This window comes from Leptosomus discolor, chromosome 8 (assembly GCF_034619465.1).
Source record: "Leptosomus discolor isolate bLepDis1 chromosome 8, bLepDis1.hap2, whole genome shotgun sequence".
Classification (NCBI taxonomy): Eukaryota; Metazoa; Chordata; class Aves; order Leptosomiformes; family Leptosomidae; genus Leptosomus; species Leptosomus discolor.
Window position 1 is genome coordinate 17,506,058 of NC_141398.1, and position 19,885 is coordinate 17,525,942.

Sequence of the window (19,885 nt, forward strand, 5' to 3'; positions counted from 1 at the left end):
CATTTTCATCACAGAGGAGGAAAAAAAAGAGAAGTACTTGCTACACATTGCTAAAATCAATTTACTGTGTGATTCTAAACTAGTTTAGCATTATCATAACTACATAACTCACAGCCAAAATTAAGCTTATTTGAGTAGTAATGCACCTTAACTCTCAGGTGTAGACTGAAGTTTAAACTTAGCTTAGTATTTGTTGGGTTCTAGTTTTCTTATTTGGGGATAAACAGAATTGCAGTGTATTTTATCAAAGCATAACATGCATGGTATTCAACTACCCATTAAGTAGTTTTTTCTCGGAATACAAAAGATTTAAATTACCCACAGAAAGACACAGTTCCATTTAGGAGTAAATGCATCAGGAGTAGAAAATGCCATCACATGAGAAAACACACAGAAACAGACAGGAAAACACAATAGAAGTATTCACGTTTTCAAAATTACATACAAGGAATAAAAACTGGTAAAACCATGACAAAAATTAAATCTCCTTCAAAAATCCCTTTCAAAACTGAAGTAGTAAGAGTAAGCTGCATGAAAGTACGGGCAAGCCAACTTAAAGGAGAAGGGTCATTGTGGAATCTGGAGAGTGCTTTTCGTGTTCTTCTTTCATTTCCAGAGAAGAGAAGACAGAAGAAATAAAAAACAATCACTAACTGAAGTGTTCACCATTTGGTCGTTTAACAGCACTTCCTTTTCTCTGTAGAAGAGGTATGCTCGTTTGGAAAGCGACGAGCCTCACAGCTTCATCTATTTTCTATGCAAATGAAAATTGCTATTGATGGATGTTGCTTAATTCAAGCATAGAAAGAGAAAAAGATTGAAAACAGGTAAGATAGCTAAGCCTTGGGAACATAAAGTATACAGATGCATGATTGTGACTTTCTTTTAGGCAAAGTGGGGTAGAATTGGGCGAGTCACACCCAAAACCTCTGCTCCCCTCTACATTTAAATAGAGACGTTATGTTGGACTTTCTGAATCATTCCAAATACTACAAAAAAGTTGACTAAATCCACAGCTTGAAGTATATTTTTACAGTAGCTGTTCTAAAAAGCCCAGTCCTTGAAAACAAGTTGGCAAATTGATCCTTCACCAAAAAAACCACCACACTCAAGCCTCCAGAACACAAAGCTGCTGCCTTATCTTTTCAGATGGTTATTTTCACCTCACTCAGCTCCCCAGCAACGTTGCCCATGTGGCTGCATAAGTCCATGGTTGTCAGTACTACAGAGCGAGCTGCGTCAGTACAGGACAAAGCACAACTTGACTGGCTACTTCTAAATATTTCAAGTTCATTTAGGTCTCCCTCTCAAGTGACTTTAAGTTGACATAGAGTATCCATTCCACTATGCTGGTTAAAAGGCTTGGGTTTAGGTGTGAACATATTTTGATTTTAAAAAGCCCCAACAAATTATACCAGATAAAACGAAATCAACAATATTAAAATGTTACAAATGTAGTGTGTTAAAATGTTAGAAACTTAGTATATTAAAATATAAAATTTCCTGAAATTGAGATCGATATTGTTATTTTCCTAGGGTATCTTTACTCCAAGTTTGAAATTCTTCCACTAATGGCAAAAAGTAAGTAAGGCAGAAGTGCCTGTGGATCAGCAGAAGTGTGTTCATATACTGGCTGCATGATAAGAAAGGAGATTTTGCCTTTCTTTTTGAGTCTTTAATAGTGCTTTAAATTAGCGTTAGACTGTGCTGTCACTAAGTGGCATTCTACCCAGCTTCTCTGAAATTCTTGGCTTTGAACTACTAATTTTTCAGCATCACTTTAAGTCAAAATACCATCATCTGTAATTCTAATTTTATTCTGATAACTGGCATTTTCTTCCCTCTCTTCAAAGATGGTTTTGCTGGGAGAATACATTCTCTCAATACTCTTCTATCAGACTAAATCTTCACAGAAGCCTTTCTACTCCCAGGTCATTTCAAACAACCCAAAAAAATACGTATTTTGGATTATCACCACATCCTTTAATCAGTGAAGTACTTTTTAATCTCTTCATTCTGCATCTACTATGGCTACTGTGTCTTTGGCATGACTTACAGAATACGGGGTTCTGAATAGGAATCACTTGTCTAGGTCTCCATTCTTGCAAACCGCCGTTTCCTGAGAAGCACAACATGAATATACTCACGGCTGCTCCGAAGAGCGATGTGAATCCAGTCCCAGGCTAAATCAAGACCTTGAGAATCCTACAGAGCAGTGCATATAATAAGTATGTTAAATTACTTCCTTCTTCACCAGCCACTGTGATGACGCTCTTCAAAACTTCTCCACTCAACTCCCCATTTCCAGTAGTGTAATCATACATCTCACAACTAATCCCCATCGACTTGAGGATGAACCTGGGAAGCACTAGCTGTACTGACAAAGCTCCATGTTTCAATAATACGTTGGTCCATCTAGCAGCTTAGAAGTATGGTATCCACTGTATAGACTTCTGCTACTCAAAACATATCGTACAGCCAAGTCTAGTTCTTATCTAAAATCAATACATTAATGAAACTAAAAGATGGCAAAAAGAGGACTATCTCTCTGGAATATTTTTAAAAGCTCACTGGAAACAAGGTAGTTCTAAAATAAGGAAGTGAATATATTGACATGCTACTTAGAGAGATGATGAAAGAAATATATATTGATTGAATATAATTAGTATGGGTCAGAAACAGCTGCTAAAACTTTTAAAGGTAGAGACAGAGGCTGATGTTTGAGGGGAAGCAACACATGAATATACTATAATTGAACCTATTTAGAAAAGCTACAGAATACTTAAGGTTTCTAGAGTAATTACTGGTTCCTATTAAGCAAGGAAGAGATTTTATTTTGGTGAATATCATGTATTACAATACAGCATCCATTATATTAGGGAAATCAGCTGCAAAAGTCATTCTGTGATCAGACTTGGGGCCCAATACTTGGATGACTGTATGAAATGCCACAACCTGCTGGTCAGAGCAGCTGATTTCACAAGTCTCTTCCAGCCTTAAACCCTTAAAAAATAGTCAGAATTGAAACATCCATCTAGATATGTGATTTTGTTCTAAAACTTCAATCATGATACAAAGACATGGGAAAAACAATCTGGCAGAGCCAAGAAAAGAAATTAAATCTTTCAACTTCTACAGCCATTTCTATCTGCAGTTTTACTTCCACATACATCCACAAGACGTGCACGACATACATAACCCTGTTTCCAAAGACCTAACCTACGAGTTCACTTAAGTCATGTATATTATCCTTATTTAACACTGACATGCACTACAATGCTTAGTCATTATTACCCTGTATGTGTTTTTTACTCATGGTTTTAACCACAATTTCTTGACAAATGAGTAGCTTTCTAACAGGAAAACTCCAAATATTTAAAAGTAACAGAAGGTACTTTAGAAAAAAAAAATGAGACTTATAAAGCCAGGCTGGTTTTAACCCTAAAGATGACACTCTCATTCTTGACACAACAACAAAAAAAGTATCAGCAACCATCTCAAAGCCAGAGACTTCTGTTCTCTCTGGAATCACCACTATGATTTCAAGAACATATTAATCAAACATTTATTTATACAATGTGAAAAATATTTCAAAAGTCTTAGAGACTAAGCTTTTTCTGGAGAAAAGGGGAAATGAAGATACGCATCTGGAAACAAGTAACTTTACTTGAAATATGTAGATTTAAAAAGAATTCAAAAGAAATATTAAACATTACCCCACTTCTTTGAATAAGTTTTCTGAAAGGGAAAGAGCTGTTCTCTGAAACAGGCTACTACTAATGTGGTAAAGGAAACTAGAGCCACAAAGAAACTAAAAAAATGTATGATATTATTTCTGAGTTGAATATACTTGTCAGTGCTACAAGATGGATCTCACTCTTAGGAAACTATTTTATCTCATGTTGTCCAAGTGTTTTTATTTAAAAAACCTGCCAAACAAGCCTCTGCTAGATCACTGTCACTACATTCCTCCTTGGCTTCCAAGGGAGCGGTTTCTGTATGCCAAGAACCAAAGTACTGTGAACCACATACATCTGGAGACTTCCAGGAGAAGCACCAGCTTTACTACATATTTACTCAAAAGATTCTCCAGCAGCTATTTCGACCTTCAAAGCAGCACTATCAATAGCTCTCTTCCCAGGAACTTTTTAACACTGAGTGGGATCAGAAGTCTCTTGCACAGGTGGAAATCCCCAATCAGAAACATACCAACCTTTCTGCAGAAGAAATAATTGTATCTATCATGTTCTCACAAATCATAGAGTCCTGATATGTTCCCCATATTTACAGACACAAAAGGAGATGACAAAGCAGAAACAGAAATGGCCTTATGTTTTCTACAATCTATGAAGCATTGGGCCAAACGTGTTTGCCAGTATATCACAAGAAAGAAAAAATCCTTCTTCATACAGATATTTAACCACATTTTATACAGCATGGAAAACAAACTATTTCTCTAGTGGTTTAACACTACTTCATTTCTCTTTAAAGAACTCGATTCTGACTGCCTAGAAACAAAGAAACAAACAAACCCCCCAAAAAACAACAGCTTTCACTTTCACAAAAGTTATGAACCCTTCCTCTTCATGAGGACAGTTTGAAAACACCAAAGCCGAAGTTCACTGCCTGGCATATCACAATTTCTCAGGCACACGGTGTATGACTCGTGACTTCCCCTCCAGCAGTGCCTGCAGACTGTAAGAAAGTTAGCAGCAAGTGGAAAAAAATGGATTCTTATTCTTTATCCATCACTTCTTCTCAATTGCATCTCAAAAGTCTGAAACCTGAAAGTGACTCAGCACGCTTGTCCAAAGGTAAAACCCAAATGAAATGGCTCATATGCTAAAGCGAGGAGTTCAGGATTTGAATTTCCTAAAATCAATCTAACTCCTCAACAACAAAATACAGGCTTCAATTTCTATTTTGACAGAAATCCTCACCTTGAAAAGCATGTGGCTGTATCTTCTGATCCAGTCATGACCAGCACAAATGCCACTTTACATTTGACATATCAAGCACAATTTTTTAGATCCCACAAGTTTTTTAAACCCAATAGAACTGTTTCTCAAAATAGGACAGTGCAGGGATAAGTGTTCTTCAAACTAAGCAAAGCAAAGCTTCAGATTTTCTGAATCTATGTTTCACATAGGAAATTTAAGTAGAGTAAATAAATATAACATCTATGACTTCTTCACTGTGCCTTCTTTCATATATCCTGCCCTTTTCAAACACTGCCAACACCTATTACAGCCATCAATACCATAAATCCCAGTTTACTCTATTGCAGTCACTCAAAGACACCGTCCGAGCTACTGCATGAGAAGTAACACATGAAGCTGCCACAAGCGTTCCAAGAGAATCAAAAAAAGGTAACTTTCTGAAGTTAAGCATCAGCACAGATGAAAAAAACATAACATATTTGATTCACTGAAACATAATTATGAATTCAATCATCTTTTCCTTCATTAGCAGTACTTTTGAATAATTGTCTCTGTGTGTATTTCTAAAACTCTAGGTTTATTTCTGGTTACAGTCAAAGGGTATGTAAAGCAAAATCACATACCAGGCTGTAAAGTAATTCATTCTTCTTCCAAAAAGCAGAAGGCTACCCACCTGAACAGTCAGTTAGACACCAACTTCATTTACTCCCCTAATGAGAGTCAGTGTAATGCATTTCATTGCCTGAAGCATGGGACGGTGGCCTTACCTAGAATTCTTCCAACAGAACCTTAAATAATGGAAGTCTGTCAAAACACACAAAATTGTGGGGAAGAGAAAAAATCCAAAAGCAGGTTTGCTTTTTCTTTTTTGTTTGTTTGTTTGTTTTTTTCTTTCAAATCTTTACTACAAAATAAAAAAAAAAAAAAAGAACATTGGAGTTACATGGCTTTCCCAGTACTCGGTGTGGTTGCACATAAATGCATGCCATTAAGTCGAATTTACTGAAGTCACCACATACTCTGAGAAATGCATTCCGATCAAAAAAAAAAATCAGTCACATTTTTGAGCTTAGACAGTCTTCCAGCTTCAAGACAGGTCTGTCTAGAGATCACCTGTGAAGAAAGTAGTTTACTTAAAAGAACACCAGTGAAATTTTGGTAGTCTGTACCACGGCACTTCAAAAGATTATTTTGTTCGTCAGCAGTACCTCTGGTTAGCTGGCTAGGCTCTTCTTGGTGATAACGGAATGCAGAACTCCTTTATTACAGGCTCCTTTTTGCTGTGGTTCACAGGAATCAGACATAACTTTGCTAATATATTACCACTTAAAATCCATCTCGTGGATTCAGCACCAATTCCCTTTAGTACTCAACTCAACGATTTATGGGGGTGGAAGGTTCCACTGCAAAATTCATGACCAGGTATATACTAGCAATATCATCACAGCACCCAACAACAGAGAAGAACTCACTATTCAATATTGTGTTTCACATTCCAACAGGCAGATCCAGTGTATCTTCTACCTATGTAACTTCCCTGTACGGTTTTCTAGTATCAGAGAGTCAAAAGTTAAGGCATGTATTTTTCTTCAAAGTAATACAGAGGCTGAAACACTGGTACATGCCCAAGTAATGCAATTGTCCTGGAAGAGAATATCTAAACATCTAAACCATGGGTAATTCCAATACAACAACATGCCATAAATCTTAAGCAAACACTCCACATTACAATCTACCTTTCTTGCACTCCTCAGAATCAGAAAATATGACTCACTTTTAATACCCAAAAGAGAGAACTGGTACACATCACAGAATCATAGAATGGTTTGGGTCAGAAGGGACATTAAAGACCACCTAGTTCCAACCCCCTGCCATGTGCAGGGACACCCTCACTAGACCAGGTTGCTCAAAGCCCCATCCAGCCTGGCCTTGAACACTGCCAGGGAGGGGGCAGCCACAGCTTCTCTGGGCAACCTGTGCCAGTGTCTTGCCACCCTCACAGGACAGAACACTTCCTAATATCTGATCTAAATCTTCCCTCTTTCAAATAGAAAACAATACACCTAGTCCTATCACTACACTCCCTGGTAAAGAGTCCCTCCCCACCTTTCCTGTAGGCCCCCTTTAAGTACTGGAAGGCCGCTGTAAGGTCTCCCTGGAGCCTTCTCTTCTCCAGGCTGAACAACCCCAACTCTCTCAGCCTGTCATCATAGAGGAGGTGCTCCAGCCCCCTGAGCATCTTCATAGCCCTCCTCTGGACTTGCCTGAGCAGGTCCATGTACTTCTCACACTGGGGGCTCCAGAGCAGAACACAATATTCCAAGTGGGGTCTCATCAGAGCAGAGCAGAGGGGAAGAATCACCTCCCTCAACCTGCTGGCCACACTTTTCTTGATGCAGCCCAGGATGCAGTTGGCTTTCTGGGCTGCAAGCGCACATTGCCAGGCCATATTCATTTTTTTAATCAATCAACACCCCCAGGTCCTTTCCTGCAGAGCTGCTCTCGATTCACTCACCGCCCAGCCTGTATCTGTGCTTGGGATTGCCAACCCAGGTGCAGGACCTTGCACTTGCCCTTGTTGAACTTCATGAGGTTTGCACAGGCCCACCTCTCCAGCCTGTCAAGGTCCCTCTGGATGGCCTCCCTTCCCTCCAGTGTGTCGGTCGAGCACAGCTTGGTGTTGTTGGCAAACGTGCTGAGGGTGCACTCAATCCCACTGGCCATGTCACTGACAAAGACGTTAAACAGTGCCGGTCCCAATACTGACCCCTTGAGGAACACCACTCGTCACTGGTCTCCACTCGGACATCGAGCTGTTGACCACAACTCTTTGAGTGCGACCATCCAGCCATTCCTTAACCACCAAGTGGTCCATCCATCAAATCCATGTCTCTCCAATTTAGAGACAAGGATTCCGTGTGGAAATGACAAAAATGTGTGGAATATCAAAAAAGAAAAAATGAAGAAAAAGGTCACAATTTTTATAAAAGGCCAATGACTCAACAGCTACTACTCCAATGGTGTTTGATACCATAAGCTGAATTCATGCATTAATTTTACTAAAGAAGCAGTGAATGTCTTAGGCAGGGAAAGATCACCATTTTATAATTGGAGAACCAATTTAGACACCTTCAGCAAGGAGAAAGCTGACTAAAAGCAGCTATCTTTTAATGTTTCTGGAATCCCTGTTGCTGCTGTTGAGCCAAATGAGGTAGTGATGGAGGCTAGCTGTTTAATGAACTGGTATATTAAGCATCTCCTGATGTACAAAGAGGCACTAAGCAAAATCTCAGACACTCAGGCCACAAAAATTTACATTAAAATGTCCAAACCTGTCTTACTAGAATTGAGCAGAGAATCACACTAAAGACCTTTCTCTCAAAAATGTCTAATACTTTTGGTTTTAATCATCCAAGGCTGAAAGCCTCTGTCCCTACATAATTTTGCCCTAAAAGAATCTCACATCAAGTTTTACACACACACAAAAAACCCCACATGTATGTTAAATTTTAAAATCCTAGGATTCTTAATACTCCCTTTAACTAAAATGTGTACAATAAAACTTCTCCACAACTACTCATTTGTCTATAGCCCTTATATGCCATGCCTATGCGCTGTAACTCCACATGCAGATTGCCAACAAGAAAAGGAGAGATCTCTGAAACCACCATTCAAAGAATGAAAGTATACAGTAAAATGACCAATTCAATTAAATTATACTAAATATATTGTAGGACAGCACACGGAAGTATATTATGACACGAAGAAATATTTAACATTCTTTGCAATATGCATTTGCAAACAAAATTATGAAGATACCACCTATGAAACTGTTGTAAAAAGCCTCTAAATCATATTATTGTATTCTAGTCTGCGGATGCAGCATTTGCGTACCTGTTCTTTAACTGAAGCTAGAATGGCAGAGGTTGTCTCAGTTTCAGAGCCATCACCATTGGATGTGTTCAACACAGGACTAAGGGAACTTGTCTTGTCAGAAGACGAGGGCTGGTCTGGAACAGGCATAGTTTCTGCAGTTTATGGAGAAATAAAACAACGATTTTGTTATTAGAAACCTGATACATACCAGAAATCATATGCGTACAAGAATAATAATACTAATTTAAGGAAAAAATTGTAGAACATGCTTCTGTTCTGTAGTATAGAATACATAACTTATTTAAAACTAAAACTAGTTCTAAATTAATTATAAAACAAAATATTAAATGATCTCCCAGTTTTACTCCAAATATTCACCACAGTATGTTTGGAGAGAGTTCAAATCATTTACAGCTGTGATTTTTGTACATATTCCAGTGGCAGCATCCAACACGAAATTACAATATCATGAAAGTAATGAATCATGAAACGCTTTGCAAACAGAAAACCAACAAATTATACATGAGAGAAACATAAAACATCCAGTGTTGACTTTCTAACATGCATGAATATTTAGCATGTATTATATTTCAAGCCTAGGTAACTAACTTATAGTCTAGTAAGTAACCTTCTAGTCTAGAAGGTGATTTTGACAACATTTTATCAGAGTATTTTTGAGAAAAACACGACACCAGCCATTTGTGAGACCTGCTACCAAAAAAAAAAAAAAAGAAAAAAAAAAAGATTCTTAGCACTTGAAGGAAATTCTTGTATTCTTTTTTAAAGAGGAAAATGGCGGTGCTGACTGTGGAAAGCCTTGCCTTTCTGAAGGCTAAGCTATAGTGTAGCATCTCTGTTTAAATGTCACTATAGACACATCACTGCAGGCAAGTTGTGCCAGATTCCAGAAGTAAAGGAGCAGAGAGGCAGCTTGCATGGTTATGCGCAGGCGAGTTAGGATATGACCATATTCATGTGGGAGACGGCCAGAATTATTCTGTGGAAGAGAACTGGCCCACAGGCTGCCAGCTGGACAGGCCTCCTAAAGAGCAGTGGGGATATTCAGAGGGATGTCATCAGAGGGGTCATATGTGCACAGCACTTGCCATTCGCATCAATGGCAATGCCTTGGCTCCATTCTGCTTTTCAAAGCCCATGTTTTTATAAAATACAACTTTTTCTAGAAGAAACAAGAAGTCTGAAAAGAGTGGGAAAGGGTAGCTGGTAAAAGCAAATACAAAATTCAAGACCCAGAGCAAGCATGCTCGCACTAGCCTGCCATGGAAATTTGGGCTCTAAAAGAAGGGGAGATGACATTCTACAAAGCTTTGGCTCTCAAGCCACGGGGCTGCCCAAGAACACTCACTCAGCCCAGCTGGGAAGCTTTTTGCAAAAGCTTCCTGAAGCTCAGGACACTGGCACACGTACACAAGACAAAAACATGAAAATACAGATTATTCATTAAAAAGTCAGTTATTTCTCATAAATCTCCCTAAACCTCAAGACAGATTAATTTATATATTAAAGCATGAGATTATATATAACTTTAATTGAAGAACCTACGTATTTTCATATGGCTCACTTTTTGTAAGCAAATCACTGAAAAGTGGTAAATACCAAAGCTCTGGCTCTGGTAACATCCTTGCTCCAGATACGTACATTATTTGAAGTTAACCTTTAAAAACTCAGATGATATACCTGTCCATTCTATCACAAGTGCAAGTATACTGTACAAACATTCTATATGATCCCAATACATCAACCTAAAAGGACTTTTGAATTATATTTTCTCATTCTGTGCAACAAAGAAACTGGCTTCTATTATAACAAGTTAGCTAGTTTGTGGCATACAATTAAAGTTGCTACTCCCGTAAAGTACCACAGAAAAGACATGTACACACATATATATACACGCTTATTCTATTACCTTACTTTCAAACAATCTAACTATTTATTTTATTTTTTTTTACTAAATTATTAATTGCAGTATCATAATAGAAAGCAAAGTCATTTTCTTTTTGGTATCACTGTTTACCTGAAAGAATACAAATGACCTAATAGTTCATTTTGTAGCCTAATAGTTCATTTTATAGAACTGTATTTGCAGAAAACACTGGAGTGCAACCCACCTTGCTATCAACACCATACCCTGTAAAACTACAGCTGAAATCTGCGCACAGGAACAAGAGAGACCATAGGATCCAGGAACACGAGTAAGAACACGTTAAGTGGTCCTACCGCCCTTGCAGACACTCACGCTGGGCGGTGGGGAGCCATGCTTCCCAGTAGGGGCAGCTCATCAGAGAGACATGTGGAACTACAACAGCGTGAGGTACAAAGAACTGCCTCCCCAAGGCTGCACTGGGGTGAGAAGAAACTCCAGAGCTGTGAATATGAGGTGCCTGCTGAACAGACACATCAGCTGAGAGCCCCTACTGCAGGATTGCTTTCTCTGTAGCTTTCTGGAAAAAGCCCTTTTGCCTGCTTAGCTCGTCCTCATGCTCCTCCAGGGCTGGCTGACCCCTGGCAGTGAGGCTCTGCTGAATTGGCTCTTTCATAAACACTAATCGGAGGAGGTAAAACCCAGCGAACTAAACCAAATCAGGAGTCATGAACTCCTTGGTCCTGCTCCCACCTCTGCAAGTAATCTTCATTTGAGGCCCATTTATATTCTCCTCTTCACCTGATAAATTAAGAGGACTTACCTGCTGCCATGATCCCCAGCTCCCTATCACAGCACACAGTTACTGGGCCTGACTGGAAGGACACGAACACCACCTGGAAGGTCCCTGGCTGCAGCCAAGGAGACCCTCATTTCCGTACTGCACCATTCTCTATCAGGTAAAATTGGCAGGGTTCTGGTTAGTGTTTGGGGATCGGGTACCTGCACGGCCACCCTGTGTTGGAGGACCTCACCCATCACCTCACCAAAGGGACCAAGTGTAACACGATGGGACACCAGGATGGGTCGAGTTGTCTTCTCAGGTTTTAACGGGACTTAAAACTGCCAGTACTGTAGAATTACAGGAAACAAGGCTGAAATGGGCCTCCAAGGCCCTAGACCACTACCAAATCTCTAGACAAGGCCAATTTTATTCCTAAGTCATTCTGGATGTTTAACACACACAACCAGTCCTTCACAGCTTCCCTCACTGCAGCCTCCCTCGGCTGCTTCCCTCTGTTTGCAGCTCCACTGGCCTTACCGGTAGAAAACTTGCTTTACTGTTTAATAGAATACATTCACGCTGTATTTCCTGTACTATCCAGCACAGACACAAAAACCTAATTATTCCATCAGTCCTCTTCAAAAAAGCGTTATCCCACACGATGATGACCACTGTACCTTTCCTTCTGCTCTGGCTCCTCTTCTCTAGAAAAGCTACCCCAATTCTTTTCATTTTCCCTCACACATAAGCTGGCTGATAGCCTTTTAGCCCACACGCCTGGGAGTTTAGCACTAAAAACAAAAGGAAAATTAGAGGAAGTATGAGAAGAAAAACAAAAATTAAGCGGCTTAACAGTACACCTTAGCTGAGTAACTACAACACTGGCTGCATTTAATTTCCACAACAGCAACAGTATTTCCTATCTGTGTCACAAAAATACAAATGAGATTCTGTAAGTCAGAGCATATACATGCTCCTGAGAGAATCAAATTAAAATATTAGATGATCATAGATAGATGAACAGGAAAAATACTACCAGCCTTTTGGGAACATACTAGGAAGTCAGACATAAATAATTCATGTGTTCCCGGACTCCACAGCGCTGGCAAAATTCTATCTGCGGTTTGACCCTTTTTTCTTTTTTTTTTTTTTTTTCGGTCGTTGTTTTCTTTCTAAGACCAGCTAAAAACATTATCTCACTTTAATAAAAAACCAAGCCTATAAAGCCACACAAAACTATCCTCTACCCACGTACCGGTGCGGGTGCCCGGTCGCCGCCGGCCCCGGGGCCATCTCTGCCGGGCGGCCCCCGGGCGGCCCCCGGGCGGCCCCGCGCCGGCCCCAGCCGGTTCCCGCCGGCTCCAGCGGCCCCAGCGCGGGGCACAGCCGAGCCCCTCGGCCACGGGCGGGCGCCGCGGGCCCAGCCCGGGTCAGAGCGGGCACAGCGCTGCCCGGCAGCCGGGGCTGAGGGGAACCGGGGGAGAAACGGCCCTGCGAGCCCCGCGGGGAGAGGGGCGGAGGGGCTCCGGGTCCCTGGCAGAGACGCCCGGCGGCCCCGGGAGAGACCCCGCTGGGGCAGGGCCTTCCCTGCAGCCCCTGGGAAGGGCCCGAGCTGGGGCGGGGAGCGGCGGGGGGGGGGCGGCAGCGGTAGTGAATTTTCCCCAAGTCGGGTGTGTTTCGCCCAAGACAGTGTTGTCCGAAAAGCAGACCCTTACCCAGTGTGCAATAAACCAACACACTCAGGAAAGACACTGCGTATTTATTCAGGTTTGCACAACCCTGGGTGCTCGGTGGATTTCCATAATCAACTTCTCAGACAACGGTTTTGGCGACCCCGATGGGGCCCTCAGGAAGCCTTGCCCAGTTCGACTTCCCAGCTGCCCATGGGGGGGGACGCTCCTTCGCGGACCCCAGCGCACACCGACCTTTTGATCGGGGAATCCGTGAGTAGCCTCCCCCGACGGAGCAGATAAGCGACAGCGCAGTGCAACGCTGATTAAGAGACAGTGCGTGAAAATAGAAGGGATTGGTAAATTGGGTGCATGCACATGGGGTTTTAAAAGGTTATTCATATACGTTTGACAGTGACAACTGCAGTATATGAAATCTTGGTTCAGAATGTTCTTTTACTGGAAAAATATGGGGAATAAGCAATCAGTAGCCTCCCCTTGTTGCCCATTAGGATGCATCCTGAAACACTGGGATAAGTTTGGGGGGGATCCTCTAACTACAAGGAAATGAACAGATTATTTTACTCAATGGTGGCCAAAATATAAATTGGATGATGAAGAAAAGTGGCCCAAACTAGGGGCTCTAAATTATAATACAATTTTGCAATTAATGTTGAAGTCAGAAAAATGGGATTAAATACCTTATGTGGATTTGTTCTTTTCACTGCAAAACAATCATGAAATAAGAAAACAATGTAATTTGCTAGTTTCTGATCCGAATGTGTTAATGGTGATGGATGATAAGAGAAAGACTTCTTGGTGTTGTTCGGCTTTTTGTATTGGAAAGAAATGTATCACGTTAGAAGAAGAAGAGGAGGATGTGCAGTTACTAGTTACCCCAGAGAAGGGGAGGAATGGGGATGGCCAAGTTGGAAATGAGGTTTTCAGTCCTATAGGAGGATGAACAAGAGCACAGCAGAGTGCAGTAATACAGGCTCCCTTGTGCCAGGCAGCAGGACCTGACGGTGTGCCAGTGTATGTGAAAGTGCCGTTTTCATCAACTGATTTGATGAATTGGAAGGAGTCTGCTGGATCGTATCAGGGTAGTCCTGAAAAAGTGTACCAGTCTTTTACAATTATTATTGACAATCGTAACCCAGCTTGGCAGGCTATTCAGGTATTAGTAAATAATTTGTTTACACCAGAGGAAAAGAAAATGATAACGGAAAAGGCAAAAGAGAATGAGAGACAGAATGCTAGAGATTGTACCAATTGCTTTATGCCAATTCGGGAACCAGAGTGGGACCCAAAGACCTGAGCAGGCACATTGATGATTAAACAATATCAACAATTAATCTTGCATGGAATAAAAAATGGGGTCATGGCCAAAAAACTTCACGAAATTGTATGAAGTGACCCAGGGTAAGGTGGAGGACCCATCTGCCTTGTGTGAGGCAGCATAGAAATGAACAGATTTGGATCCTGAGGATGAGGCTAATAAAATGAGTTTTACCACCCTGTTTGTGGGGCAACCTGCTCCTGACATTAAGAAAGAAGTTGCAAAAGCTAGATGGTATGTTGGGGATGACAGTATCTCAGTTAATTGAGATAACATATAAGGTGTATAATAACAGTGAGGAAGTAGAAAAGAAAGAAGAAAAAGGAGTTGAAAAATAGAAAACAGAAGGCTGTGATATTGGCAGCTGCATTTGTACAGGCACAAACTTCTCACAGAAGAGGTTTTGTCAGAGAGTGAGGTCAGGGTAGGAGTCGAGGAATGAGAGGGGGTTTTGAAAATCGTACCCCCTTGGAAAGAGATCAGTGTGCTGTTTGCAAAGAGAAAGGACACTGGAAGAATGAGTTCCCACGAAGGCAGCCTGATTCGATTCCTGTCCCTCCAGCCCAAATTCCTGAGGCAAATTTATTGGGAGTTATGAATGAAGATTCAGATTGACAGAGGAGCACAAATAAATCAGGAGCACAAAGAACTTTTAATCAGAATGCAATTCAGGTGTACACATTATGCAAAATAATGCCTGGGAAGTGCAGATGTATGTATTGTAGGAATTGGCAGGAAAAATTAATGACAGCAAGGGACCACAGGATGCCATCTCCAAAATCATGGATGCGGTGATTCCTTTTGTTTGGGCAACTAAGAAACTTCGAAAAGCCTTATCAACAGATCCAGAAAAAGTGGAATTAAAGCCAGAAGCTAAACCAGTAAAGTGGAAACAATACCCTATGAAATTGGAAGCCCATGTTGGGTTGGAACCTATAATAAATAATTTTCTCAAATACAGACTACTACAAGAAGGCCAATCAGAGTATAAAACTCCAGTTCTGCCTGTCAAAAAGCTGCAATCTCAAGAATACTGTCTAGTACAAGATTTGAGGGCTATTAATCAAATAGTGATTGATGTTCATCCGGTGGTGTCCAATCCTTAGACTTTACTGACTACAGTATTGGATTCTAATGTTTATTTTACTGTGTTAAACTTAAAGGATGCTTTCTTCTGTATCCCTTTGGAGAAGGAGAGTAAAAAGCTATTTGCCTTTGAATGGGAAAGCCCCAAGACAGGACAAAAAAATGCAGCTGTGTTGGACAGTGCGTCCTCAGGGGTTTAAAAACAGCCCTGTGATCTTTGGTAATGTGCTTGCAAAGAAGTTGGAACAATGGGAAGGTCAGAAGACTAGTATTACCTTACTACACTATGTGGATGACACTGAGAACGGATACAGTTGAAGAATGTAAGAATGCCACTATCAGTTTATAAAACCTTCTGGGATTAGCTGGGTATACAGTGTCCCCGAAGAAGGCACAATTTACACAGAGAACTGCGACTTACTTGGGATCTGAAATCTCCCAAGGAGAGAGAAAATTAGGAAGGGAAAGGAAGGAGGCGATTTGCCAAATCCCGCCCCCCCAAATCTAAAAGACAATTTAGAGCATTCCTGGGAATGGCCGGGTGGTGTCGCCTGTGAATACCTAATTTTGGACTGATGGCCAAGCCTTTCTATGAAGCTGTTAAAGGGCCAGGAGAATTGCTGGAATGGACTCCAGTGTTGTAAAGGGTTTCATGAAATAAAGATTGCCTTACGAGTGCTCCAGCGCTGGGTCTCCCAAATTTCATGAAGCCCTTTGAGTTATACGTGCATGAAAGAGGACATCAAGTGCTGGAGGTACTTGTGCAAACTCTGGGGGACTGGAGAAGACCAGAGCTTTCCAAAACAACTAGATAAAGTAAGCTCAGGATGGCTGGGGTGTCTAAGGGCAGTGGCAGCTACCGTGTTGTTAATTGACTTTGCGACAGAAAATTACAGTTTCTGTACCACATGCAGTAGCAGCAGTATTGGAGCAAAAAGGACATCACTGGTTAACTCCAAGCTGAATGGTTCAGTACCAAGCAATATTGTTAGAACAGGAAGATATAATAATGAGAGCATCTGGTACCTTGAACCCTGCATCCTTACTTCCCTTCCATGAGAAAGAAGAGTTGACACACAACTGTCTACAAACTTTTGAGCAAGTATACGTCTAGGCATGTGGACCTGCGAGATACCTCTCTGCTAAATCCTGATGGGGAGCTGTTTGCAGGTGGAAGCAGGTTTTTAGAAAAAGGGGAACGAAAAGCAGGGTATGCAGTAGTAACACTGGAAAAGAAAACAGAGGCAGAAGCATTACCCACAAATACTTCTGCCCAAAAGGCTGAATTAGTTGCTGTGACACGAGCCTTGGAATTGTCAGCAGGAAAATGAGTCAATCTATACACAGACTCAAAATATGCCTTTGGGGTCTGGCAGCCAGAGCAGGTCAACCCAACACACCCCACAAGCTGGTTTTGACTGTAACAATAAAGGTAGACGGAAGTGGCTTAGGGTTTTGGGTTGGGTTGGTTTTTTTATCTTGTGACGACATGGATTGCTGGATAGACAGATACAATCTACTGTTATGGACACTATACAACTATAATCTACAGCTGACAGCTACCATGGTCAGCATCTCATGAGCCAATGAAAGCCATATAAAACCTCATAAATTCCTGTAAAATCACTATTAAGTACTGTGGTATAAGTATTTTAAAAGCTGATTGAACAAAAAAAGAAACAAGAAAACACCCAGCAACAGTCTATATAGATATGGAAAACCAGTATGATAAACATCATAAAAATAAAGCCAAACTATGTAATTGAATTCCAGTTTATTATCTGGAAATAATGATATTGTCTGTTTGGATGGGCAAGCACTGAGCTGAGGAACTGAATCAAAAGACTTTCAATAGCTTACGCAGGTACACTGGTTACGTTAACTCCCCATCAAAATAACGTCAGCAACCCTTCTTTGGTCTTCGCGATCAACCTACTATAGTTCCATAATCCAGAACCAACTGCCAGGCATCCATTTCATTCTGTATAGCAATTCATTTCAACAAAAATTGTTCTTCTTGTTTTGCTTTTTGTTGTTGGTTTTGTTTTTCAAGTTTTTGGCCTTTATCACTTTGTAAAATTTGAATAAAATCAGTTGAAAGAATTAAAAAATATTTAACAGAATTAAAAAAGCCACTACAGAAACTTCTGGAAAAGCAGATTAAAAATCACTTTTCTCATGTAACTACTTATCAAAAAATCTGACCAGAGAGGGTCAGCAGGTTGGTTCTTGAGTCAGAAGGTAGGTAAAAAATAAGCTACTTCTGAGACAGTTAAACCCCACTTCTCTCTGAACTCAAGGTATGGCTCTTGCTGTTCAAATACTTTCAACCTGTACCTCCTCTTGTTAAGGCACACATTTCCATTCCAGCACAAAAGGTACCCTGTATTAGTACTTACAAAAGCCCCAAAACTATCACTACGAAAAAATCACAGAATTCCAAACAAAAAGTTTTTTCTAAACAAACATTTTTGCTGTGCCTGGACCCTTGACACCATAACGTCGTAAGTCTCAGACTGACCATCAGTAAAAATGAGACTACATTATTTTCATTTTTCTGTCTAAGGAATTAAAAAGCAACACAACAACAACAAAAGGCTAGATTCTTTCAAGATGGTCTTTTTCAAAGAGCTGAAATAGAAATTCAAAGTAACTGCACTTTTTCAAATGACTTCCTGATTTTCACTGTTAAGTTACATCTATGATATCTGCCCATAAAACTTAAGGCAGAAAGGAAGAAAAGGGAACAGGAGTAGGGCCTCTTTTTTAAAGCTACCTTAGAATCATAGACACATATAATATCTGAAGTTGGAAGGCTCCCATAAGGATCATGGAGTCCAACTCCCTGCTCCTCACAGGACTACCTAACACTAAAACAAATGACTAAGAGCGTCATCCAGACAGTCCTTGAGCTCTAACAGGCTGGTGCCATGACCGCTTCCCTGGGGAGACTGTTCCAGTGACCAGCCACCCTCTCAGTAAAGAACATTTTCCTAATGTCCACTCTGAACTTCCCCTGACACAGCTTCACTCCATTTCCTCATGGCCTATTGCTGGTCACCAGAGAGAGGAGATCCGCACCTCCCCCTCTGCTGCCTCCCCTGAGGAAGATGTAGACTGCAGTGAGGTCACCCCTTAGCCTGCTCTTCTCTGGGCTGAACAAACCAAGTGGCCTCAGCTGCTCCTCCTACATCTTGCTCTCTACACACACTAATAAAATTAAAAGGTTTCACTAACTTCTAAATGCTTACTCAAATTGAGCACTCAATGTAAATTTCAAAATTATTTTTTAATTTCTCTTGCATTTGTCTCGAACATCTGCAACTCTGCTTTTCCCAGTGAGTTCCTGGGACCCTTCTGGGACACAACGCTTGGGCTGGTAGCCCTTTCTTGGTCCCATGAGATTGTATTCAAACATAAATGAATGATGAGGTGGTTTATATATTTAATTCCTTTCTACATATGCATCGTGGACATTTTAGCAACATGTAAAAAAAATGGACACAAATTTTTAAGACTAGATCCCACAAATGTCTAGTGACAGTAGTAACATGACATTCAGAACAGGGAAATAAAAGATTGCACGACCACATTCCTTCTGTGTCCCTTGGGATGGCAGTGGATGCTGGATGGCAGACACCCTTTCTTGTAGCAGGCTTTCGTGCCTTCTCTGGGGCAATACAACCAACTTAGCTGGTTCCAAGGTCAAATTGCAGAAGTCTGTTCAGGCTGAACTCAGACACAGAGGTACATACACAATACACAGAGGTACAGTCTATGCCATACATAAATCATTAGGTAAAATATTTATATGATTTATAAATCCACATAAAAATGGCAACATCAGATGCTGTGGTTTCATTTGAAAGTCTAATTTTGCATACATACTTTTATATAAATTTTAATCATAGTGGGCAGGGATTTACTAAGTAGGGAACTAATGAGGTATAGCCATGAAGACGTCACTGCTAAAAGCATAGTTCACCGATGACATGTTGCCACTCTTTCCCAAATGGGCTGGCTACAGCTGCCTTTCAATGGTCCTACTCTCTTCCTCCCCCCCCCATCAGAAATGCTATGGTTCATTCCTCGTCCATGCAGAACACTGGGGGGGGGGGGGGGGAAACAAACTATAACTGAAAAAGCAGCAGTATCAACTGTAAACTGAGCATTTCATTCCTTTTCCAACTAAAACTGCATTATTTTAATAGGTTCTTTTATAACCAATGCTTAAAGAAAAGGAGAATATTGCTTAAAGAGACAGACTTTCATTTTTAAATACTAGATTGCTATTCCTTTGAAAGTCAC

The 19,885-nt window shown here is 40.8% G+C and overlaps 1 protein-coding gene across 1 annotated transcript in view; it reads right to left on the minus strand.

Moving 5' to 3' along the window:
* CTNND2 (catenin delta 2) overlaps window positions 1-8,963 on the minus strand; it is a 538,559-nt gene extending 529,596 nt beyond the window's left edge. Inside the window, exon 1 of the mRNA XM_086469516.1 lies at window positions 8,835-8,963. Coding sequence (XP_086325642.1) covers window positions 8,835-8,963 — 129 coding nt within the window. The remainder of the gene's footprint in view (window positions 1-8,834) is intronic.
* Window positions 8,964-19,885: the final 10,922 nt, after the last annotated feature.